Source organism: Neophocaena asiaeorientalis, unplaced genomic scaffold (assembly GCF_003031525.2).
Source record: "Neophocaena asiaeorientalis asiaeorientalis breed wild unplaced genomic scaffold, Neophocaena_asiaeorientalis_V1.1 scaffold46, whole genome shotgun sequence".
NCBI classification, from domain to species: Eukaryota; Metazoa; Chordata; class Mammalia; order Artiodactyla; family Phocoenidae; genus Neophocaena; species Neophocaena asiaeorientalis.
Window position 1 is genome coordinate 223798 of NW_020175393.1, and position 27051 is coordinate 250848.

The 27051-nt window shown below is 37.0% G+C and overlaps 1 protein-coding gene across 6 annotated transcripts in view; it reads right to left on the minus strand.

Annotated features, from left to right (window-relative positions):
* The window catches only part of TINAG (tubulointerstitial nephritis antigen), a 91469-nt gene extending 67190 nt beyond the window's left edge, over positions 1 to 24279 (minus strand). For 2 of the 6 annotated variants that reach the window (XM_024766338.1, XM_024766343.1), the window contains exons 1-4: positions 23236 to 23668; positions 14855 to 14918; positions 14150 to 14239; positions 7911 to 8025 (exon numbers count right to left, since the gene is read on the minus strand). In XM_024766338.1, the coding sequence (XP_024622106.1) occupies positions 7911 to 8025; positions 14150 to 14239; positions 14855 to 14918; positions 23236 to 23590 (624 nt within the window). In that variant the 5' untranslated portion in view covers positions 23591 to 23668. The other 4 variants (XM_024766339.1, XM_024766340.1, XM_024766341.1 and 1 more) reach the window with 4 other exon arrangements.
* Positions 24280 to 27051: the final 2772 nt, after the last annotated feature.

The window sequence follows — 27051 nt, forward strand, 5'->3', positions numbered from 1 at the left end:
TTCTCCAAAGAAGGTATACAGACTGCCAACAAACACATGAAAGAATGCTCAACATCATTAATCATTAGGGCAATGCATATCAAAACTGCAATGTGATATCATCTCACACCAGTCAAATGGCATCATCATAAAATCTAGAAACCATAAATGCTGGAGAGGGTGTGGAGAAAAGGGAACACTCTTGCACTGCTGGTGGGAATGTGAATTGGTACAGCCACTATGGAGAAAAACTGATTCACTTTGTTATAAAGCAGAAACTAACACACCATTGTAAAGCAATTATATTCCAATAAAGATGTTAAAAATAAAAAAGAAATAAAAAAGAAATAATTCCCAAAAGAAAAAAAAAAAAAAGATGCTATAGTAGGGCAATACCATATTTCATTGAACCCAGGACATCATCAAATGTAAGAAGCCTCCCAATTTTAGAGTTGTAAAAAAGTGAAGAAAATATGCCTCTGGAGATTGATGAACTGATATTTCCTAAAACGACTTCATTAGAACACTAGTTCTGAGAAATTGTAATAGATAATTACAAAAGGAGGAGCTGATTAATCAAACAGTTCTGAGAAACTGGTTTTAACAATTAAATAGATTTTTGTCCTCAATGCAGTAGTTTTTATAAACTACCTAAGTGCTGCTGAGAGTCTCTAAGAAATGAAAATAATGTTTGTGATTTTTAATGTGCATGACCCAATGCAAAGTATTTTACTTACTTTCCTTTGATTTCACATCAGTTTTATTGTGAAGCAGATCAGAGGACTAGTGTTTCATGGAACGCACCTTGGCAAGAACCACAGTATGAACTAGATAGACCCAAATTTGGGGAGTCCATGTAACCAAGCCAGACAATATGAGGCCTTCCAAAATAGACCCACACCCATGTCCTCTGCCTGCCTTTTGTCTCTAGAAAAACTTTAGTCAAAGAATAAATTTAATCAGAGAGGTGAGAAAATGCAGAAAGAAACGGAAACAGTCAAGTAAGACAAAATAAGAATACTTTAACCATTAAACTAAGTGAAGGACCTTTAGTTCTTTCTCAAGGACTAGAGATAATATTCTGAGCCATGTCCTTTGAGCTGTTTTGCAGATACTGAAACCCTTACCACGTGGAAGAAGTTAACTGTATGCTGCCCACAAGCACTTAGACTGCAGACCGGTTGGAGCTGGAAGGTTGATAATGCTGACTCCCAATTACCTCACCACCAACCAACGAGAAGAATGTCTACAAACTGACCACGCCCTGTTTCTTGAACACTGTAAGACTCCTCACTGCCCCCTCCAGGGCGGGACACACGGTTTTGAGGGCATTAGCCCGCTGTGGCCCCCTTTGCCTGACAAAGCAATGAAGCTATTCTTTTCTACTTCACCCAAAACTCTGTCTCTGCATTTCTATTCGGCACTGGTGAACAGATATCAACACGCAGGCTCCCTATATCAACACACCAAATCACCTCAGGAATCTACCTTTTAACAGCCCCAAATTTTTGTTCCCAGAGAAGGGAAAAAATGAATCTTCACATTTCTTTTTGAAGATATGTCCTGCAGTGATCAATTCAGCCCCATGGCATTGGTCAAGTCATGCTCAATTACATCACAGTGCTATGCATCAAACCTTAGTAAAGGAAATAAACTGACAACTCGGAAACTGATTTGACAGATGAGACATTCATTCTGCCACAAGTTCAGCTGGATAAGGAGTGAGGACAGTGCGTATTTCCTAAACTTTGCTGAAGGGTTTGAGGTTCTATTTGGAGAAGGAGAGAAAGAAAGGAGAGAGCCTGGAGGAGACATGAGGAAATGCTTCAATGCTATTTGAATTTTAAGACTCTTAATTCAGAGACAAATCATTCTGTCCCTGGTTCTTTACCCACTGAGCAGAGGAGATTCTGAAATGAGCTGAGTGAAGTATGTACTTAAACAGAATCCACCATAACATCTGGCTGTGATGCTCTTTTGCAGCATCAGTGGCGCCTACTCTATGCTATACAATTATTATAAAAGCCTGACGCCATTTGCCTCATGTTCATATGTGTGGAGCTAAACATCAATTTTATGGAAAAGAATAGTCATTTTTGTTCAATAATATATTAAGAATATAACTATAGAACTGTGTTTTTCACTTTTCTAATCAGTGTTTTGGTTTCTACAAGATGCTTTACACGGGTGACACACATTATTGATATTAAGTAGATGTTTGTTCAGGTAGGTTAGTTAATTAAATTAAATTTTAATTACATAATTAAATTAAAACTAATCAAATAAAAAATTTCAATAACCTATGAGAGGTAAAAACAAAAACTGGTAGTAGTCACTCTGATTTTTTCCAAAGGTACCTTTCATCCCTCAGTACTTACTATCACTAAAATATATTTCAGAGAGGAAAAAACAAATTCTTCCTAGAGAAATAGATCCAGTCAATCAAATACCATGTCTTATCTAAATAATGATAAAGTATCCAGACAATGAAATAAATTTCCCTTTCTCGTCTCAATGATCATTGGTTTTAAAAGTTATTACATAACACATAAAATACAATTTTACTTTAACTTCCAAAAAACAATAGAAAAAGATGTTATTTTTTCTTTGTTGGTAATGCCAACTTAGACACACTAAAATCTTCTGTATTGGGTGACTGGGAAAAGATGTACTAGTAAACTATGAGGCTGACAAAAAAAAATTTAGAACATTTTTACATACATCAATCTGATACTGTATAATATAGTAAAGCTACAGGTTTTAAATGCTATACCAGCCTTCTTAATGTTTTAATAATTTCTAAATATTGATAGCTCCACCTAAGATGTGATATTTATCTGTGATAGCTTTGTTAACTTTATTGTTCTCCCTGGGAAATGAACAACAAAACTATTAAAAACATATTTTTTAACTAAGCCAAGTAGAAAAATGAACTCTGAATTTCCCTATCTCTGTTTGAAAATAGTATGTTTTATTCAAAATGTTTGCAATATTTATAATATAATATAACACAGGGAAGCCTCTTGAAGTTATCTCCCAAATTTAAATTCCTGGAAAAATAATCAGGTACAGAACGGTTGCTTTGATTAGATTTGATTTGACATGATTTGATTTGATTTGATTTAGGAGCATAGTAGAAGAACTTTCAGGTTATCAAAAATATATAATCTCTGTCAGGGCCAATAAACCCAGAGCTACACCTTTCTTTATGAAAGAAAATCCTCCAAATGATTAAGTTCTGGGTAATTTAGCTCTTACAAAATTTACCTATTTCAGAAACTTGCTAGTTTCCCAAGCTTAATCCGAGGGAGAAAGAACCACTTTGTATATTATATAATATTTCATTAATGCTCTACTATACAGTCTGTGTGCTAAAATACTCCTTATTCATCATTTCATGGACTTCTTACAGCCCTGTGAACTGGGTACCACTGCTGCCATCATTTCAGCCAGACTAAGAGCCAAGCACACAGGATGCAGATCTCATGTCCATCTCGGTATGTGAAATGGGGCCATGTGACTAAACGCACTGCCTACATGTGCCTATTAACAGACTTCAACTGTGATGCTTCTGCTGGCTCCAAAGGACCTCAGCCCATGCCAATTTTGCATACAGTCATAATAATTGTTTTCTTTCTGAGGCATTAAGTTCTGTTTTAGCCCTGAATATACTTCTGCTCTCTCCGCACTTTTCTTTCAATATTTTAGCTTATGTTAGCAGCTCCTAAAGTGTGTTCTGTGGAATCTAAATCTTGGGAAGTATTAACAGTCATTATAAACAAACGAAGAAGAAAAGGTTCTCTGATGTCATGAGTTTAGGAAACACCGGGTGGAAAAAAGGTCATTGGAGGAAGAGTTCTTAGTGTCCTCAATATACTAGTGAATAGTGTGCCTCTTCGGAAGAAAGATACAATACACCATTTCACAAGTGTATTTGACCACAGATAGGACACCTTTATTCCAAATCTTGCAGGATTGGTGGTCCATGGCACAAATGTTGAGAAATATTGAAATAAGATTTTAACCGTGTAATCACCTGTTTTGTACCATAAGGAGACAAAAGGCTCAAGTGGCAGTATTTAAAGTTCCTGTAGGGAGCTACATCAGTCCCGTTGTGAATCTATGCAAGCAAATACACAGTCTCAATGGACTGACAGAGAATCGTCTAATCATTCTTAACATATTTAGTGTACAACAATTTGGAACAGAGCTGTCCAATCAAGACATTGCTTTGAACAATCTCAAGAAAACGCTTTTAGGGAAAAGTTAGGCAAAGATTGATCAGCTGGCATTTTTGACCTGACACTAGACATAATTTTAAAGTGGGTGAAGAGAATCTTCATAGAAAACAATAAGCTGCATGGTCTAGGCAGGACCCTCTTGGCTTTCTTTCTTTCCCTTTTTCTCACTTCCTCTCATCCAGTCTGCTTGTACCCAGAGAAAACAGTAAGTTTTTGTTTCCTTTTGTCTGCCTTCACATAGGATTGCCATCCAGGAAAGGCTCTCAAAATCCTTAAGTTAGTTTTTTCTAACCTCCCATGATCAACATATTTCTATTCCTCATTATTATGAATCACACTCCACAAAAAATCATTTGAATTGAACTAATTCATCCAGATTAAACAGATTTTTTCATATTTATATAATCATGGAACTCTTTGTATAAGACCTGTTGATATTCTTCTAATGTACGTTCAGCAGACACATTATGGGACTAGTGACTGAAGTCAAGCAAGGTAGCCAGGGAACCAGCTAAAGGAGAGCTTTCCCAGGAACTGGGAATGACTCATGGCTCATCTTTCCTACCCAAGATAAAGAATTTGGTGAATCTCTGTTCTCATCCAGGTAATGGGCTCAAGGAAAGGGAGGTGTTTTAGGCTGGGGATGCAGTGAATTTTCTCAGAAAAATCATTCCCACTGTTGGCAACTGCCTACCCTAAGTGTATATATATATACCATCCTATGTTGAAAATGGTATTTTAAAAAATTGGGGGACAGTTGGGGGGGAGGGAGTTATCCAGAAGCATACCCACACAAAAGAATTCATTTTCACTCTTCAGAGGCAATTTGATGTATTGAGGGTATTTTCTATGTAGTCACCAGGCAAAGAATTAATCTATTTTTTAAGCTCTTCCTGTGGCTACCAGTTTAACTTAGTTCATATAGACCCCACATTCTTCATTGAAGTTCTTGTTGTATTTCTGATTTTCTGATATCTTCTGACCAGGTATAAGGACAACTCCAACACTCAGAAACTTTTTTTTTTTTTTGCCGTACGCGGGCCTCTCACTGTTGTGGCCTCTCCCGCTGCGGAGCACAGGCTCCGGACGCGCAGGCTCAGCGGCCATGGCTCACGGCCCCAGCCGCTTCGCGTCATGTGGGATCTTCCCGGACCGGGGCACGAACCCGCGTCCCCTGCATCGGCAGGCGGACTCTCAACCACTGCGCCACCAGGGAAACACTCACAAACTTTTTGAAAGGACCTCAGCCCTGAAGCTACTGTGCCTTAGAAATGGGAAGCTATGTCCTTGTGTGTAGCAGAAGTCTTACAGATCAGCCAAATTTTCCTTATTGCTTTCCTGGAATTACTTAGCTACTTTATTACATTAATTCATAGCACTAGGTAATTTAAATTCTCCCAGAGTACTAGTCATTAAGATTTTTCATTTAAATATCACCATAGTCACTTTTATGCAAACAAATCCCTAGGAGTCAATAAATGATTTAGAATTAGATTGCCTTTTTCTATGCTACAGTGAGTGGCAACCTGGGAAAGAAACATACCTCATTTTCTCTATAATATAAAATACTCTAAATTGCAAAAAAAAATAGAGCTTCAAAAGGAAATGTTAGAAAGAATCAAGAAAAAATGTATATTGACACCCAAATGAGTATTTGGCTAACTGGGACCTTCACTAAAAGCAAGAGAAAGAGTAATCCTTATAAAGAGGATGAATTTATTATTTTCCTAAACACTTCTATCTCTTTTTTTCCAGATAGATAAGGACAAAATTGAAAAAGTAAACAGCCAGAAAAATTAACTCTTTTCCAATTGATCTTATAAGTAAGTCAATAAAAGCTATGAATATGAGCCACACCTCTAAAGATGTTATGTCTCAATGATTGTGGAAAAAATCCAAAAATATATCTAAGCTGATCATTTCATAAAGTTAGTTCCGGCTCCAAGATTAAAAGACTTTTTGCTGTTTTGAACCTGAACTGGCCAAAGCTAACTGATTATACCAGAAGTCTAGGAACCGTTTGGGGGCAGATCTTTTAAAGTCCTGACTCTGCCATTTAAGTAATTCTATGGTGGCTTTTCTCTCCTCTCCATCTCCGTGTGACTTGGCCTCTCTCTGTGTCAATGTTCTTGTCTTTAAAATGTGGAGAATTATAGTACCCACTACATCAAGCTGGGAATTAGATGAGATAATGTATGAAAGTGCTGATAAGAGTGATTGGGGCACAACTACTCAATACATGGCAGCTATTATGATCTTTTCTGATACTAGTTATAATTTAGCAAGTCCTGCTACTGGAATTTGAACTGGAATAATAAGTCAGGGGATTACATCTTTTGAAAGCAAAGCACATTGAACATTTAATGAGGAACTTGTGGATTTACAACTCATCCAACAGCATAAATAACAGCCCTGCTTGCTCTGAGATGCTGAGAGCTTCCGGGCAGCCAGGACCTGACACCTTCATTGCAGAGGGAACAGCCAGTTCTCCAGCAGCCAGGGAACCCCTCTCTGCCCTGGACATTTTTTTTAATTTAATTTTTAGTTTATATTGGAGTATAGTTAATTTACAGTGCTGTGTTAGTTTCAGGTATACAGCAAAGTGATTCATTTATCCATATACACATACCCATTCTTTTTCAGATTCTTTCCCATATAGGTTATTACAGAATACTGAGTATAGTTCCCTGTGCTATACAGTAGGTCTTTGTTGACAATCTATTTTGTATATAGTAGTGTGTATATGTTAATCCCAAACTCCTAATTTATTCCTCCCTCCCACCCTTCCCCTTTGGTAACCAAAAGTTTGTTTTTGAAGTAAGTCAGACAGAGAAAGACAAATATCATATGATATCACTTATATATGGAATCTGAACAACAAAAAAAAAATAATACAAATGCCTTGGGCATTTGTAGCAGGCCTTGAATACAATAAAAATCTCAACTGAGAGACACCACAAATGGGATGGTAAAACTGCAGCTCTAAGTTAGACATCTGTGATAACTAGACAGGTGGAAGATTCTTTATGCAAGGTACATATTATCAGAAGATAACACCACTTGAAAATGAAAGGGAAAACCAATACAATAGTATTAGAAACATGAGGGTGTTACGAAACATGGCAATTTCATGAAGGAGTTTGCCAGCTCATCAGGGAAATTTGAAGGTGTTCTTTAAATGGAAAATGTGAGGATTTTTGAGGATAAACTTCTGCTAGTCATCATAGCATACCTGTCTGCAGTTACTGGCATTTATTTTATCTTCATTTCATAATGGAGTACCCAAGAGCTGTCAAAACTCTGTTTTGATGAATTCACAAAATAACTAAGTTTACTTAGAAAAAGAAAATTAAAGACAACTAATGACTTGCTTAAGCATTGGGTCACCGACAAGCCAATCATCAGAAACATGAATTTCTCTGCAATGATTAGCAATGTAAATGAACACAATCATTCCTGAAGAGAGGAAACTATATCTAATTAATATTAGTGAAATTTCAAAGTCCACATGAAAATTTGGGGGGTATGTAACAACCATTTTGGGGAAAGGTTTTTTTTAATTTATATGACAAAATTATCTCGGAAAGCACTAAACTCACTATTTTAGTTATTTAAAATTGCTTTATATGCACCTATGAACACACTTATACACACACACACATACATGAGTCAAACAGAGAGGATACTTACTGCCACTTCATTCATACTCAGAAGCAAGGGGCTGGGTGGCATGGTGCCAAGGCGATATTTGAAACCCTCCTCCAAAGTCATTCCCCAGAACTGGCTGTAGTTCTGGGCTGTCCATCTGCCTTACAAATGAAAGAGAAAAATGGGTACAGGTTACATGATGTCACTTTTATCATTGCATGTTCATTTATATTTCTGAAATTATATAGAAACAAATCTGACAAAATTGGAACTGTTACTGAAAGCTAGATATTCATTATATTAATGATGCATTATTGATTAGTAGGGAAGCATATCACTCTTCTTAAAGTAGGTCTATATCAATTATTTTAGTGTCTCAAATGAGGAACCTAAGGCTGTATTAATATAGACTAAATTTAAGAATATTGAATCTCCACATACAGTAAAGGGATTTTAGTGATAATAAGGCCAATATATGCAGTTTCTTCTAAATGTCATTAAATGTATTTTAGAAAGAAGCTTGAATGTTCAGAAATGTACTTATAGGTTAAATTGGGAAATCTGTTTTATTTATAATTTAGATTTGAAAAGAAGCTGACCATGTAAAAACAAGTATCCATGAAAAATTGAGGATAAAATAGTTATACTTAAAAAGATTACAGCAACACTAATTAATTTTATTGAAACATTTTATTGAAATATTCTATTATATATTAAATGAGTTAATTTGTGGTAAATGCTCAATAATATTAGTCATTATTAATATAATATAAATTCAACTGATGTAAAATTAGATAACAAAAAAGTACCTTTTTTTTAGACATATTTTGTGCCCTTACATAAAAAAGTAAGCTTTATTTTCAAAACCTAATGATGAGATTTCAAGATAACAATTCCTTAAGAGATGATAGGAGATGAAAAATGAGAAAAATGAAAGTAATTTAATCATTGTTTGTTTGAATTAGCTACAACTTAAGGACAATATATTTTCAGTACTTAAGGCAAATCTAAACTCTATCATGTTGTGTTTATCACCAAAATTGTTTACAGTGTGAAAGACTCTTATGAATGATTGAAGATATGACTCAATTTTCAGTAACAAGCCTGGTGGGCTTCCCTGGTGGCGCAGTGGTTGAGAGTCCACCTGGTGATGCAGAGGACACGGGTTCGGGTTCGTGCCCCGGTCCACGAAGATCTCACATGCTGTGGAGCGGCTGGGCCCGTGAGCCACGTCTGCTGAGCCTGCGCGTCCGGAGCCTGTGCTCCGCGACGGGAGAGGCCACAACAGTGAAAGGCCCACGTACCGCAAAAAAAAATAATAATAAAATAAAATAATATGCCTGGCAAGTTAATTCTTTTCTTTTACAAGATCTGTTAGTTCATAAAACTTGAAGCAACCTTGAGCCACAATTTTTAAATGTGATCTCCATCATTCAGGGAATTTCAATAAAGAAACTTTTGAATATATTAGACATTGCAGGTTTATTTAAGAGACCACCAGGATCAGCCTTAGGCAAAATCACGCAACAGTAAAATATGTTTTTGGTGCCCTACACTAGTAGTTTTCAAACATTGAGACATTTTGGGGCCATTTAATTAATCATTCAATTTAGTGAATAGGGATCAGTATTTTAAAAGATAAAATAGAATATAAGAGAAACAATAGGAAATATTAGAGTTTATAGGACAGAGTGAGGGTAAGTACTATTTATATACATTTAAGTATATGTACAAGTACGCGTGTGTGTGTGTGTGTGTGTGTGTGTACTAGGTCATAAAGTTACATGTATGATTTACTATAATTTATGCTCAGAAAAGCATGAATAGCACCACTGCTCTGCATCATCCTTTTTGACCTAGGCTCATCAATTCTTTTTTTAATTGAAGTATAGTTGATTTACAATGTTGTGTTAATTTCTGCTGTACAGCAAAGTGATTCAGTTATATATCCATATATATATATTCTCTTTCATATTCTTTTCCATTATGCTTTATCACAGGATATTGAATATAGTTCCTGTGCTATACAGTAGGACCTTGCTGTTTATCCATCCTATATATACTAGTTTGCATCTGCTAGTCCCAAACTCCCAATCCATCCTTCTCCTACCCCACCTCTCCCTTGGCAACAACCAGTCTGTCCTCTATGTCTGTCATCACTTTCCTTTTAACCCAAGTTAGCATTTCCTGAACATTCTTAATTTATCTATCACATTCTTCAGTAAACACTGGGGACACAGAAATAAATTTCTCTACCTTCAGAAAGCTCATACTCTAAAAAAGCCTACAAAAAAGAAATGACTTCAGTATGTATAATTTATTAGCGGTAGGTCAAAATCTGATCAGAGTAGAGGACTGAAACATAACTCTTCCTGAAGGAGTTAGAAGAATTTTTTTACAGAAAGTGACTTTTTAGTGCTCAGCCTGGAAGGATGAGAATGAATTAGACAGCCAGATGTGAGGAAATAGATAATTTATTCTAAATAAAGGCAACTCTGGAGCAAAGCAGGTTTGAAATTTGGAATAACATTTAGGGAATAGCAGATAAGTAGAACACTTAAACTCTGAGAGCGAGCAGAGAGACAGGGGCTGGAAAGAGTGTAAAAGATGAGGCAGTAAAGCATTTGGAACAGATTGTTATTTATGCTGAGGAGTAAAATTATATTCTAAAGCAATGGAGTGTCACTGAAGACTTTTTAAGAACCTGAGTGGCAGAATCAAAGCTTTGTTTCAGAAGGATAACCATGAAAGTATAAAGAACTGGTTGGAATTTAGTCAGACTGGAAACAGAGAGTAAAGTCAGGTCATTTCAAACTAGGCTTGATAAAGAAATGCACTAGAATATAGCATAAGAATAAAGGAAATACATTTCTAAAGTAAACTTTGTGGGGATTACAAGAGTCTAGTGACTGAGAGTGAAGAGGAAAGAAGCCTCAAACTAACTTCAGATTTTCTGGCTTAGTTGACATGGTAGCGGGGGATGCCAGTAACCAAGGACAAGTCAAAAGGTTAGTCCTTTTGGTTTGGGTTATTTTTGACTTTGAGAAATCAGAGTCAACTTATTCAATAGATAGTCTATAGACTTTGAGTTCATAAGAAAAATCAGGGTTAGAGATAGGATGGATTAAAAATGGGTACAAATTCTTTGTAGCTCTTTCCATCAAGAGATGGAGTCCATTTTTCCAACCGTTGAATGTGAGCTGGCCTGGTAACTTGCTTTGTCCAGTAGAATGCAGTGAAATTGACAATGTGCAAATTTCAAGCTTTGGCCTCACTTGAGCCATTTCCATCCTCCACTCATGTCCTGCTTGAACACTGTCATTATGTGAAGAAACCAAGGCTGTCCTGCTGGAGACACATGGGCCCCCCAACAACCAGCACCAACCACCAGACATGGGCAGGGGGCCACCTGGACAATGCAGCCCCAGCTGAGGCCCTAGATGTCTGTGGACACATGAGTAACCCCAGGAGAGACCAGGAAAAAAGCCTCAGCTAAGTCCATCCCAAATTGCCAGTATGAACAAATAAAAAGCTTGTGCTTTCAGGGCGCTAAATTCTGAAGTGGTTTGTTTCACAGCATCAGATAAACTGAGACTGTTCTCTCTCTCCCTTTGTTCCACTAACTTGCTGATTATTATTTGTGCTACTAATTTGCCACTTATAACTGCCCTATCACTAGAAATCCTTTTACAAAGTTATGATATGTGGATTCCTCAGCTAGATTGTAAATTCCTCTAAGAAATTATTTATTTGTATCCTCAGTAGTGCCAAAAGGGAAACACATGTTTTGTTAATATTAATTGCATTACAACATAATATAGGGAATAAATAAGCACTGAAGTGGGCTATGCAGAATGAATAAAGATTTGGATCTAAATACTACCAAGATGCCAGAAATAAATGTTTTAAAGCAAAGGCTGTATATATTTGTATGTAGGCTATTTTAAAAAGCGCTTAAAATAGACATTGAATGCTATAATATGACTCTGTTTTCATACATAAAAACAACTTGAACATCAGGAACAGTGAATATCTGAGAATTAGAACTTTCTTTTTTTTTTTTGCGTTATGCGGGCCTCTCACTGCTGTGGCCTCTCCCCGTTGCGGAGCACAGGCTCCGGATGCGCAGGCTCAGCGGCCATGGCTCACGGGCCCAGCCACTCCGCGGCATGTGGGATCTTCCCGAACCAGGGCACGAACCCGTGTCCCCTGCATCGGCAGGCGGACTCTAAACCACTGCGCCACCAGGGAAGCCCTAGAACTTTCTTTTAAATTCAAGGACTTTCTACACTCCCTCCTGTTGTTCCCTGATAAATAATTTTAGTTTTACTCCTTTTCTTCATACTTTGTCTCTTTTACTTAACTTCTTTCTTTGATCTGAGTATATTTTCTTTTGCTGCAATTTTACTTTACCTTTTTTTTTCTTCAAGTCATCTATGTTTGCTACTAAAAGGCAAATCCTGTGCCTCTTAAATTGACCTAGAGTACTCTCAGAATAAACAAATGATGGAAAGAAAATTCTTCCTTCCAAGGAAGGCAGCATTCACAACAGATCTGTACTCTTTTTTTTTTTTTTTTTTTTTTTTTGGGAGGGGGGTGTCAGGACCAAACCCTATTTGGTCATTACATAATTCATTAAATATCTTGTTTACTTCTATTTGTTATTAATATATTTGTAGGGGTATTTTTGCATTAAGATTCATGTAAAATTGTCAATAAGTGATGTTTATTTTTTTTTTTTTTTTTTTTGCGGTACGCGGGACTCTCACCACTGTGGCCTCTCCCGTTGCAGAGCACAGGCTCCAGACGCGCAGGCTCAGCGACCATGGTTCACAGGCCCAGCCGCTCCGCGGCATGTGAGATCTTCCCAGACCGGGGCACGAACCCGTGTCCCCTGCATCGGCAGGCAGACTCTCAACCACTGCGCCACCAGGGAAGCCCTGGATCTGTACTCTTATGTGACTTTCTTTCCACATTGCTTTAGACTGTGGTTTCTCCTGGGTTCTGTGACAGTGGAAAGCTTGGCTGCTTATCTTGGCTTCTTGGAAGTGTGTGCTTGTTAGCTCAAGCATTTGAATCCTTTTAGGAACCTGATTCAGATAATCTCTCATGATGACACATACTCTCATGTCCTTTTAATGATTTAAATATCACTTAGCCATAGAAAATAATTGTTTTTCCCTAGAAATACTTAAAATGTCATCATATTATCACCTAAAATATTGTCAAAACACATACACACAGAGGAGTTGAGAATGGTTTAAGAATATTAATATCAACAAATGTGACTTCCAAGTGTCTTTTGTGTCTTCCAAGAAAATACTCTGGGTGCATCGAAAATTAGTGTCCCCACTGTCCTGGGAAACATATGTCTTAGGTGTAGCAAGAAGTGATATGTGTATGTTTTAAAAATGCATTTCAGGATGACTTCACTTTTATAGTTGCTTGACAGTAGGTCTTCTCACGTGAAATCTTTTCCTGAAGGTAGAAAATGTTTTCGAGGGTGTATAGAAATTTGATCAGTGACAGTGGAGAAATCCTGAAGCAGAAAACAGCTGGCCCATCCCTTCTCCCTTCAGTTCAGTAAAGAAAGCCAGTGTCAACACCTACACCTAATTCCCTCTATGTAAGTGGAAAAGTGACTTAATTTATTAATCTATCAGACAGCATCAAACAGTTACTTCCTTTAAGTGTCAATCAGTTCAAGCTTCTGTTTATTAGCAAAGTAAAATGGCTCAACCAGTCTTTTTACTCAACCGTGAGTGAAATTGGCTAGATATCAGTCATGTCGATGACGCTGTCTAGATGGACTGATCGTTTGGGGGATCATCGAGATAAAATACTACTTTCTGAAGGTCGGAGTCTACCCAGGTTAGATGAGCATATGATTGGCTGGATCAGGGCAGCACTGGAAGGAAAGATGATGAACATGAATGAACCTGTTTGCCTACTTCCTGATTTTGCCTGAATACTTATTTAAACTAAAGCTCCCCCTACTAGCCTCACTCATACCTTGACACTGCTCCTTCCTAAACAATTTAAGAACATGCTCTATATTTCCTCTTTGTGCCTTTTAATTTTTAATCATTTAATGTTCACCTCTGTTCATTCCAATTTCACATGCCATTCTACCACCCTCCCCATTTCTCACCCACTCTTTTTTTTGTTTTTGAAAGAATGATCATTTTTAGAAGGAAATGATAGGAAACACATTGTTTGAAACCTGAGGGGCAATGAGGGGGGGAGGTGCCAAAAAGCCTAGAAAGCAAGATTTCTCTCACCCATAGTCTCCTTTATTGACATGTTCAATTAATCCTGGTTGAACAAGGCATACATGCTGGGAACATTTCCATTGCTGTCCTGAGCATGTGCTGTAAAGATACAAAAGTTATGAAAGTGGCCTGGTCTTTAGGGAGTATACTTATAAAATCAGTAACCAGAGTTGCACCTTTTTAAGGCATAAAAGATATTTTTGACTAATGTTAACCATATGACTTTAATTCTTGGCAAAAGTAAATCACAACACGTGCATTAGCTACCACTCAGTATCTTCCACTTCAGGCAATTAATAAATGAAATGATCACCCAGTCATTGGAGTTTGAAAACATAAGACAATGGAGACAGTAGATTCGACACATTTGTAATTGTAAATTTTTTGCAGGATAATCAATTTCAAGGCAGCTTTGTTTTATATATAGTTACTGTGTTCAAGAACACGTGATTTTCCTGTAGTATATCAGAATGTTTAAAATTAAGAGGTTTGTGAAAGCAGGCCACTGTCACAAACACCAGACTCAAACGTTAAAAGAAATATTCATGATTAGCTTTTAAACATTTATTAAAATTAAATATGCTTATAAAAACTATGGGTATGTGATATCTTATGACTTATGATTCTATCTGTATTTAAATATATGCTTTGTTTCACAAATGTTCCTTTGAGGAAAACATACACAGACAGTTTTGTGCCACTTAAATTCATTACCAGGAATTGCAGTTTTCTTTAATTACTGATCCTTCTTCATAACGTTGACCATCTCTGTGGCAACCTGTCAACATACCATGTAAACAAATCAAAATTCTAAATTGAGTAATAAGTAAATTAAAATTGTATTTAGTTTTTTCAAATATGCAAAAAAATTTGGTGCCCATCTGAAGGAAATCCACATAGGGTTTGTGTCAAGGTTTGTATATCAAATTCTTATGGGCTGAGACTAGATATCAATTACAGGAAAAGATCTGTAAAAAATACAAACACATGGAGGCTAAACAATACACTACTTAATAATGAAGTGATCACTGAAGAAATCAAAGAGGAAATAAAAAAATACCTAGAAACAAATGACAATGGAGACACAACGACCCAAAACCTATATATGGGCTTGTTCCATAAGCTTCTATCTTTACATTGTGTATTTGTTCCAACTGAGAGGATTTGTAAAGCATAAAAACTAGATTACTGAGGTATTGATCACTAAACACACTCAAAAAAATAATGTATTCAAGTAAGTAAGCAGTAAAACAGTGTTTGAATTAATTTATGGAATTTCTTATCTTAAAAATCTAATCAACTCTCATATGTAAATATGATTAATTACATATGCTTAGAGGAAAGAGCTCAAAGTGTTGGACCAAAATATAAAGCTATTTCAGTGAATTCACCTTACAAAGATAAACTCTACTTTTTCTTCAAAATTTAGATCAGGAGAAAAGTTTATACGGTTGTAGTCCTTTGTGTTCCAAGTCCAAATGTTTCTCAACCATTAACCAAAACTCATTGCTATTTTACCAGACTCTATAAACTACTCCAAAGAGATGAATGGTGAATTATCATTATATGAAAACCAATCAGTAAGATACGGTGAAAATAATACCCTGGCTACAAATTAAATCCCTTTTGAAAATATAACTTACACAAATTTAAATTCATGCTGAATTAGCAAAAGTAGAAAAATTCGCTCCTTTGTCATGTGAAAACTTTTTTGACGGAGACATGTCACTGATAGATCACAACAATGGCCCTCAGTTAAATAAAATGAATTCTAACTTTTTATTCATACAATCATAGGAGGAAATCTACATGTTTAGAAAGCATTCCAAGGGACCTGGCTTAACCACCAGCCACAATGTCACAAAAGACACTTACAAATTAGCTATCCTCCGATTTTTCCAAAAATTGTTTCACAGGAAATATTTTACAAATGCTCCTCTTCGGCATGCACTGTGTTCTCACAGTTCAATCTTTTGCTTAATGAATCTAAAAATCTCCTTGTATTTGCATCTATCCACCTCTTTTCCATGGATTTTTGACATTCCACTCTCACAAGAAGAGAGAAGGAAACCACCTCTCTCCTGGACCACAGGGGAGGGGAAAGATTTAACTTTAAATCAAGTTCAGAGTTTCAATTACTACCCAGGATTAAACACTTTTTGTAAATGAATTTCTATGTTTGTAACTTACAAAGACCCCGGAATTTTTACTACCTAGGAAAGCAACAGAAAATTCATGTAACAATTCAAGTTTTATTCAAAGTCAAGGGAAGTACTTCTTTGACTAGTTCTAAAGGAGATGAGGGGCAAAATCAAAGCTGATTTTTAAAAATTTATACTGAAGTATAGTTGATTTACAATGTTGGGTTAATTTCTGCTGTACAGCAAAGTGATTCAGTTATACATATATATGTTATCAAACCTGGTTTTTAATCAAAACCAATGAATGTTGCTTGTCCAGCATACCAGTTATATAGATAAAGGGACGAGAAATCACAAAGGTCCTAATGAAAAACAGGATGTCCCTTCTCTAACCTGTCCCCCAGCTATTAATTTTGAAGTAAAGAGAATTTTATCACCGTTCCCACCCAAGATCATTAATACTATGTCTAGTGTTAGCAAAAGTTCCATTTCTTGGTCTTCCCTCCTTAATATCAAGTCAGAGTTGACTATAAGAAACAACGTTTGCTGTAATCTCACTTGAGAGTTGGCCTCTTGAACAAACACCATAATCTGCTCATCTGAGTTTGGCCAAGGTGCTAACAAAGTGAAGCATCAACTTCTACACAATACAGAAACTCAGTCCACTCCCTTCCTCCACTCTTCCCCACTCCAGTGTATCGCTCATCCCCTGAATAGCATTTAGAGAGATCTTTTAAAATCTACATTGTGTCACTCCTTGCTTAAAATCCTCAAGTTATTCCCCATCAAATTTAAAATAAGACCAAACTTCTTACAATGACCTATAAGACCTTATCCAAAATCTCTCTTCCATAATCTTTGTCCTCATCACTCCTGTTCTGCTGGCTAAAGGCTTTCCATGATACTGATGAGGATGGAGAGAAGTGGATGAACATAATTTGGAGGCAAAGCAAATGGGACTAGCTCTTGGATTGAGTTTGGAGAATGAGGAAAAAGAGGAATCAAGGATGTCTCAGTAGGATTTTGGCCTGAACCATAGAGAGGCAGTGAAGCTAATATTGAAATAAGGAACAGGCTTACGGCAAGAAAGCAAGAGTTCTGTTTTGCATATTTTAGATTTAGATTAAGTCTAGGTTAGCCATCCTAATGGAGAATATCAAGTAGAGTAGTAATGGAAATTCAGAGTTAAGTCATGATTGGAGAATGAATTTGAGAGCCAGCAACATACATATCTTTAAAGCCTTGAGACTACATAAGAGGCTGCTTGAGAGAGGGTTTGTAGGTAAGAGAAAGACGTCCAGGACTGAGCTCAAACTCTGTAGCTAACAGACATTCAGAAGAGGAAACAGGGAAGGAGTGACCTATGAGGAAGAAGGGAATTCAGTTGAGGGTAGAGTCTTGAAAAGTAAGAGAAGAAAGTATTCCAAACAAGCAAAAGTGGTCACCTACACAGAGTACCACTGAGGGATCAAGAAAAGAACAGACATCTTAATATTGCATTTGGAAACATGGAAGTCTTCAATAACCCTGCCAAGACAGAGCTCAGTAAAGTAGCAGGAAACAAGATCTTGTAAGAATGAGCTGATGAGAGGCTTGGAATCAGGAAGTGAAATGTTTCCTTCAGATATTTTTGCCATTAAAGGAAAGAAGGAAATGGGGTAATCGTTGGTTAAGGACATGGAGTTGAGGGAGGGCTTTTTCAAAGTTGGGAGTTACAACTACCTACTAACCTCCTGCAAGAGAATATCTTGTAAATGATGTTTGCTCACTTTCTTAGTTATTTCCTTGGGGAAAGTCCCTAGAAGTGGAAATTCTGGGTCCAAATGGATGTTTGGACATCTTTAAGGCATTTAATTCATATCGTCATTTTTTTTTCTTTTCAGAATGATTTTACCAATTTATATTCACCAGCAGTTGAATGAATGAGTTATTCTGTGTCACCCTAGTGCATAGACTGTAACTTTGGTTCCCATGTTAGGTACCACCTCATCATGGAAACAGAGTCAGGGTTAGAAATTAACCTTTGATGCTGTCTAGCACCATCTCCCAAGCAATGCCTGAATCCTCTTTTGGATTCTACTAGCTTTGAATGAAAAATATTTCTTTTAAAATGCTAATTTGAGAACATGATTGATGTTTAAAGGTAGCAGAAAAATTGGGGGAGTTAAAAAAAATTTTTTTGTAAATCAGTAGTTTTGTAAATTGATTGATCCAGGAAAGAAAGGGAGAAACGATGCTTTAGGAGAGAAAGAGGGAGAGGAGAGAGGAGAGAAGAGGAGAGGGAGTGAGGGAGGGAGGGAGGGACAATTGTAAGGATGGAGATTTTGAAAAGATAAGAGACAGTGGGAACAAAGACACAGACCTACTAGAGAATGCACTTAAGAATATGGGGAGGGGGAAGGGTAAGCTGTGACAAAGTGAGAGAGTGTCATGGACATATATACACTACCAAACATAAAATAGATAGCTAGTGGGAAGCAGCTGCATAGCACAGGGAGATCAGCTCTATGCTTTGTGACCACCTGGAGGGGTGGGATAGGAAGGGTGGGAAGGAGGGAGACGCAAGAGGGAAGAGATATGAGAACATATGTATAACTGATTCACTTTGTTATAAAGCAGAAGCTAATACACCATTGTAAAGCAATTATACTCCAATAAAGATGTTAAAAAAAAAAAAAGAGTGAGGAAGGAGACATGAGCCAAGAAATTCAGACAGCCTCTAGAAACTGGAAAAGGCAAGGAGAGGGATTCTCCCCTAGACCCTCCAGAAGGAATGCAGCCCTGCTGACAGCTTGACTTTCTTCCAGTGAGACCCATTTCAAACTTCCAGCTTCCAGAACTGTAAAATAATTATTTTGTGTTGTGACAATTTGTCATAGCAATAGGAAACTAATACAGTGTCCATACATCATTTGAATAAATGATATATTCACACACACACACACACACACACACACATACACACACACACAAAAGAGACAGTGGGATTTAGAGCTCAAGAGGAGGAATCTACTCCATGGAAACAGTAACCAATATGGGGGTACTTTGAAAATTATGATGATGGAGAGATGAGAAAATTCCTGGTGGCTTTATTTCCTCAAGGAAAAATGTATAAAGCACTTCAGAGTGAGTTAATCAAACTGATTACACCTTGACATGATAGATAGATAGATAGATAGATAGATAGATAGATAGATAGATAGATAGATAGATAGACAGATGATAGATAGATGATAGTAATGGTTGTTGAAATTAAAGGAGTTTTGCAACTTTAACAGCCATTAATACAAAAATGTGGCAAATCAGATATTTGGAAAGTGAAATCCATCTCTTGATTTGAGAAAAGATGACAATATGATGTAATATTTTAAAATAACTTCATCATAAAGTGTTCTAATAAATGTGCTGGTCTCAATGTCACTTCAGGGAAGGGAGTTGCCTGCCCTAATCAGGAGTCAGCATCCCAGGGGCAGTCAGTGGCACTGATCCTGAAAGGCCAGACTCCAGGTAAGCTGCTACAAGGGGTTCCATTATCCATCTTTTAATGAACACTAGAGGAGCAGTATAATGAGTATCAGAAATGGGCTTTCACTGGCAAAATTAGTAGCTTATTAATCAGGATAATGGATATAAGTAATCAGCTCTTATCGGTTAAATTAACAGCAATAAATTGATGTAGATTAGCTAAAACACTTAAAAATCACATCCCACTCTCATACTCCACAGTTTTTAATGTATCTCTTAAGGTCAAAAGCCTTCACTCTTAGACCTGGTGCCCTAGGATTGATCTTTACAAGGTCCTGTGTCCAGCCACTGGGTAGGAGGATTTATCATAACCTGACACCCTCTGTAATATTATCACATGGGAAAACTCCAGTAAATTTTTCAAGCAAGGTAGATGTGGGAACATCTAACAGGATGGGGACCTGAGACTTCATGGAGCTTACAGAGGTTTATGGATTAGTGTATATCTCCTTACCAGTATATATTTTTGCAACAGTATGCACGGCAGAATTTGGACTGTGATTTATCTTCATTGTAATGTGGTTAAGGAGGTCATGAAGGGATAAATAATCCTCATTCAATTCAAATGTGTCAGTGGTTTACATCCATTTTTTACCAATGTGAACATAAGAGTTGTGTGTAATCAAATTAGCTTAGGTCTGTTCACAGCACATGGTCCACTAGACTCTTTTCTTAAGATCTGCTACACCAAGAGATTCTGTCTGGAAAAACCACTCTGGTTCTGTTTCAAACTCTATCACTTGTTTTCTGTATCTGACATTTGAAATCCTCCAATGACTGGAAGTAACCAGCAGAGATGGGACAAAACCCAGAAGGAAGATGTTTACTCACATGTACAAACCAATTTACACAAAAGGTACATATCTATTTATTTATTTTTTGACACATTTATATTTTTAAACCTTAATATAATATACATAGTTTTAAGTCCCAGGTTGAAAAAGAAATGCAGTATAAGAGACTAGACAATAACGTGTAACTAGATACTTGAAAAATATTTAATAAATTAGTGAATGAACTAGACAATACCATGCAAGTAGATAACTGAAAAAATTTAATAAATCAGTGAATGACTGAAAAATATTTAACAAGTCAGTGATGCTTTACTAGCATCTCAGAGGAAAGTCTCTTTATATGGCAAAAAAATATAGTATAAATAGTATATCATTTTCTATTTATTTTAGTTAATTTTGTACAATTTTTAAATATTGTGTAGTGCTATTTTCTTTTAACCAGCTACTTTCATAAGGAAGATAAAACAAAAGAAAAAATCACCTTCATGAGTGCAAATATAGTTTACTGTGAACATTTGCTACTAAATAAACTGATGAATTGCTTCCCTCCATCATGAATGGAATAAAAACTATGCTGGGAACATAAGTTCTACCTAAAACATGACCCTAAATTAAAGTCTTAGCAAAATCTTAGCTTTCAAGCAAAAATGGACATTGAAGAAGCAGCAATTTCTTTTCCAAATGGGTTACATGATTCAAATAAGAAAAGCTCAAATACGTTTCATCACATCAAAAGCACCACAGCTGATCCATAATATTTATCCTCAACTTCCAGGAAGCTGACCCTATTCATACTTAACATCTCTCAATGAGTTCTCATAACAGGATAAAATCCTAAACTCTTGATGTGGCCTATAAATCCTGGCAAAATCTGACCTCTACTCACCTCTCAAACCTCATCTTATGTCACCCCTAACCCTCCACTGATCATGACTCTCTGGAAGTGGTGGCCTCCATCCAATTCCTAGGCAGCACCAAGCTCCTGGCTCCCAGATCCCATTCTGTTGGCCCTTCTTCAGGTCACCTCACTCCTCAAGTCTCCCACCCAAGCTAATGTTATGCATTATTTTACATGTTAATGTTATATTCTGGCATACTTTCTCACCGCACCCTAAGCGTTTCCTTCGGAGAATTTAACACAATTTGCGCTTGTACAGTGAAATTGTTAAATATCTTATAACCCCCACATATAACTTGACTGTCACTTCCATGAGGTTAATGTCTTGTCTTTTTTCTTCCCTATGGTTGCCCCCAGCAAAAGCACAATGACTGGCCTGGTGGAGGTAGTCAATGAATATTTTTTTGATGAATGGCTAGGTCTGCCATTTCTAAGAGACTATCTGCCACTTTTTAGGGTGAAATAAATGTTTGCTGAACTGTTTACTGGTAAAGACAAAGGCCTGGCATTATTTTTTTAAATTGAAATTAGTTGATTTACAATGTTGTGTTAATTTCTGCTGTACAGCAAAGTGATTCAGTTATGCATATATATATTCTTTTTCATATTCTTTTCCATATGGTTTATCACAGAACATTGAATATAATTCCCTGTACTATACAGTAGGACCTTGTTTATCCATCCTATACCTAAAAGCTTATAATACGTGTGCGTTTTAAGGAGTACTTCCTCAATTTTACAAACAAGATGACATTACTGAGAATGAAGGCAACAGTCAGCATCTGGACCTTGCTAGAAGGATACCAAATCCTAGCTTATCCTACATTGTCTTCTAATTGTATTCCCCACTCACCATCACCCATTTAAAGTCATGTGACATAGCTCCGAGGAAACCTGCACTTCTGCCTGTATAAGTGGAGCAATAGAATTTTATTTTGTGCTTTTGGCAAATTTTGGATAAATCGATTGCTCAGATTCTATAGCCATTTTACAATAATTAGACCAATACAGGAAATACCACCATTCTCCTTATGAATTATTTGTATTTATTTGCTCAGTCTTAGACTTTTAAAACTACCTTATATGGAGCACTCTTTTGTTTTTAATAAAAGCTTGGCAAAATGAAACAGATTGGCAAAATGAAACAAAACAAAAACACACATCGTGACTCTAATTGGTATTACTTAGGCAGAGAGGGTGGCCAACTTTATTTTGCCTTTGCGCTGGTTTAAATGACATTGCTATAACATAGGTTCTAATGCTACAAGGTCCAATAGTCTCATGAAATAGTAAGTAAACTGTTACATAAATCTGCAGAGGATCAGGCTTGTGAACTTGATGAGATTCTCTAAGAGGTTACACTCAAAAAAGCGTGAGTGATATTTTTCTTGTCAATACATTTTACAAAAAAAGAGAAATAAAGAATTTTAAATAACTTTCATATAAGTTGAGTGAGTATTCAGAACAGAATCTAGACCAGCCTTCGTGGCTGTCACAGCAGAACTTTCCTGAAGGCTCTAGTCTGATGTGTGTACCCAGCATCTAAACCAAAGCACGTTAACAATCCTGAGAAATTTATTCTGGTGATCGAAATATTCATTTTTCATTTCAACTTAAAAAAAGAAGGGAGGAAGGAAGGGAGGGAGGGAGGGAGGAAAGAGAAAGAGAAAGAAAAAGAAAGTTGGACAGATCTTGTTATGAACCAGAATAACGCTTGAACACATTCCCAAAGCCTACCTTCTGGATACCAAGGCTTTGTGTGAGGAGGCCATTCCTTCTTTTCACGGCAAAATGACTTGTAATCAGGACAGCAATCAGAATTCTCCCTTTCACAGAATTTATCACAGTAACACAGTGCATTTGTCTCATAGAACTGAGTCACACAGGCATCATCTCTGTCTTCACAACAACCAAAACTTCTACAGTATTGCCCTGTGAAAATGGCTCTTTTGAATCGAGTACCTTCCAAAATGGTGTGATTCCTAGTGAAATTAGCTCCTCGGTGCACTTCTCTTTGAGATAAATACTGTCTCTCCATCCAAATTTCTGTGGTGAGATAAGAAAGGATTAAAATCTTATATCCAGTCCACATTCTCCAGAGGTCAGGTGTGGCTCCCACTTGCTATTATATTCAATATCCTTGGCCTTGGGGCTTCTCCTTAGAGCCTGAATTCTAATCATCAAGACAACTCAGCCTGAATCCTGAAACTGATCCTTTACTTGAACTGAGTGTATTTCTTGTAGTTAAACATTAATCAAGAATTTCAATGTTTGCTCAAGATAAGGTAAGTGTTAGAAATAGACCATTGTCATTCCTCCAACGTTTAAATTTTATATTTAATATAATGAGAAAAAATGTTCATCGCCATGAAAATAAATACCTAAAACTCTTAGGTATAGATGATATATTGAATATTGCTTGCTTCCAAAATAATCTAGATTCTTAAATCAAAAAAACCTCTCTGGAATACACATGACCCAAATTATGGCAAAGTGTAGGGAATTCAAAAGTCAAAAACAAATTTTCATCACCTACTTGCACTGCAACTAAAATCCAGTCTCTCCTGAGGTTGTCTGCTAGGATCTGTCATAACAATAACATATGCCCAGTCACACACTGGCTTGATTTTTCCATGTGTACCCCAGTCACCTACCAGAAGCATTTTGATTTCAAGGCTTAGTGGAGCCTAATTCAGCTAGAAATTCCCTGATGGTGACCTTAGTTTTCTCTACCTGAATCTCTACTTGACATCAATGCAGGAATCGGCAGTATCTGAAAAGCAGTTTATAGTCAAGAAAAGTCAATCCTGTGTGCTAAAGAACTTGGGCGGGGGGGTGCGGGTAGGGGGCAGTTGTGAAGGAAACTCAAATGTCAAGATGTCTTTCGTGTTTCTGTAAAGCTGTGCAGTTTGCTATACCGTATTTATTCATTAACTATAATAACTCCCTTTGGGTTGTGGATAAATAACCAGCAGATGATGATTCAGCAAGAGTGGCCAGGTTGCCTAGAGGAAAGGACTTCTCTTGGTGATCAGAAAACCTGGACTCTTGTCCCTGAGCTTACTGCTGAATTGGCTTTATGATCTTGGGCTCACAATTTTCTTCTCTGGTCCTCAGTTATTTTCCTATAAAATGAGTGCCTTCCTCTCCAAGGTTAATCCATATTGCCAACCATTCAAACTTGTTCCCCAACTTTGCTCTGTAAATTATTTGACTCACACTTCTATTTTCATTGTTTCCCTTTCTTCTGGCACCTTCCTCTCAGGCTATAAACCAGTGCAAGTCTCTTTATCTTTTGTCATTTTACTTTTACATCATCATGGTGTCAATTCCCATAATCCCACTGTCTCTCCAATCCCCAAACTGCTGGCTCCACTTCCTTGCCACCAGCTGCGTCACTAAACTACTGCAAAATACTGTCTCCAGTCCCACCGACCATCACTAACATCGATTCCCATTGACCTGTGTCCATCTTGATCACACCTGAACCCTTTGCAGCATTTAACCCTGTGTAGTGAACTAGTCAAGAACAGGAGCCAAAGAGTTAGACTAATGAAATTCAAATCCTAGTTTCACCACAGACCAGAAGCACGTCTTTGAGAGAGTGGCTTAGTCCCTTTCTACTTTAATTTCATCATCTGCAACATTTAGATAACAATATTTATTATCATATCAGGTAGGTGGGAAACTTAAATGAGATAATACATAAAGTACTTAGCACATCATTCATGCTCAATAAATGTCAGTTATCATTCAAAAGTACAATTTCCAACTAAAAACTCTTTCCTCCTTTAAATCCAATGCTTTCATGCTCTCCTGCTTCACGTCACATTTTTCATAAAACTCCCAATTTATCTGCTTACTCTTGGACTCACTTCCTTCTCTTCTCTGTGGTCATTTAAAGTGTTCTCATCAATATCCTCAATCCTTTCCCTCCCTGGTCCTCACATATCATCTTTCCTCAAAACACCCAGCATTGAATCAACCTAAAAGCCATAGTTTACATGACTCTGTATGAGGTGGACCTCCAAACCTGTCAATTTAAACCATTTTACCCCTCAATCTTATTGGTCTGGTCATCACAATAACCTTGCCCTTCCTCACCATTCCAGGCACACTCTTATCTTAGGACCCTTGCACTTGCTGTTCCTTCTGCCTGAACTATGCTTCCCTGATATACACATGGCTCAATCTCTCATCTCTTTCAAGCCCTTTTTCAAATGACACCTTCTCAGAGAGACCTTGCCTACATTTCCTACCTAAAATGATACCACATCTCCAGTCCCAGCTCACTCTATCCCCATTCTCTCTGCCTATTACTGATATATTAACATTATATTCATCAATCGTATTTATTTTCTGTATTTCCTCTCCAGAAAGCTCTACAAAATCATAGAATTGTGTCTATGTATAATTTGTCTGTTGACCATTTTATCTTCATCACTTAGTTCCTGACACATATTAGGCACTCAAAAAGCATTTATTCAATAGATATATGAATGCTACAATTTGCATTTTCTACCCCTGTACTATGTCTACTGTTGGAGATGATCCACCAGCTTGTAGAATTGCTACCACAACAAATTTTTTGACTTTGGTCTCAGCTAAGCTCTTAAGTGCTTCTCATATTTCTTTAACTTGTTCCCTTTGGAGCCATTACAAACCTTGATTTCCTAACTTCCTAGAGAACGTCACTTTTAGGGAAGACATTCTCTCAGAGGTTACCAAGAAAACAAAGACAGCAAATGTTAATCCCATACCTTCCTGTCATCAAACTCATAAACCAATCTACATTTGCAGCCATCCTCCCCATCTTCCTTCCAGACTCAGAAGATGAGGTGTCATCCTGTTCCCAGGGAATTCTTCCATCTATGATTTTTAGTCTTCCACCATTTCTCTTAGTCCTTCACTTATCACTTGGTTCATATACATCTTCAACCCTTTTCTCATCCAATGACTTCAGCTCCTGGGTAGGATTCAGCAGACGCTGTTGACACTCTGTCCATATTCCCATCATCTGTACCATTTTAGGAAAAGCTGGCTGAAATTGCATCCCTATGAGTTAGTGACCAGAGCTCCCTCCTTCCCCAGCTCCACTGCATAACAATCCAGAAGTGCTAAGAATTAACACCCTCCCTGTAACCCAGAAGAAGCCCTTTAAATAATGCATGGAAGAGTTGATGTATAAGTACCCCACTCTCCTTATTCTTTGATGGGTTATGTCTGATACCCACATACACATAACTCTCACCCTGAGGTAAGGTTGGGAGCCCCACAGTCAGAAGGGATTGACAGTGGTGCCCTAACATTTTTTACAGCACATGGTTAAATATTACAGTTTAAGTGTATCTACTGATTATACTATCTCACTTCAATCATTTCACTGTCTCAAAATTTATGAAAGCTTTCAAATATCCCTGCAAAGAAACTTCACATTGAAAGTGACATATTTGACACAAGTTCTACTACTAATATATTCCTTTAGACTAGTAGTTTTTAATAGGGGATGACTTTGCCTCCCAAGAGAAGTTTAGCAATGTCTGGAGACTGCTT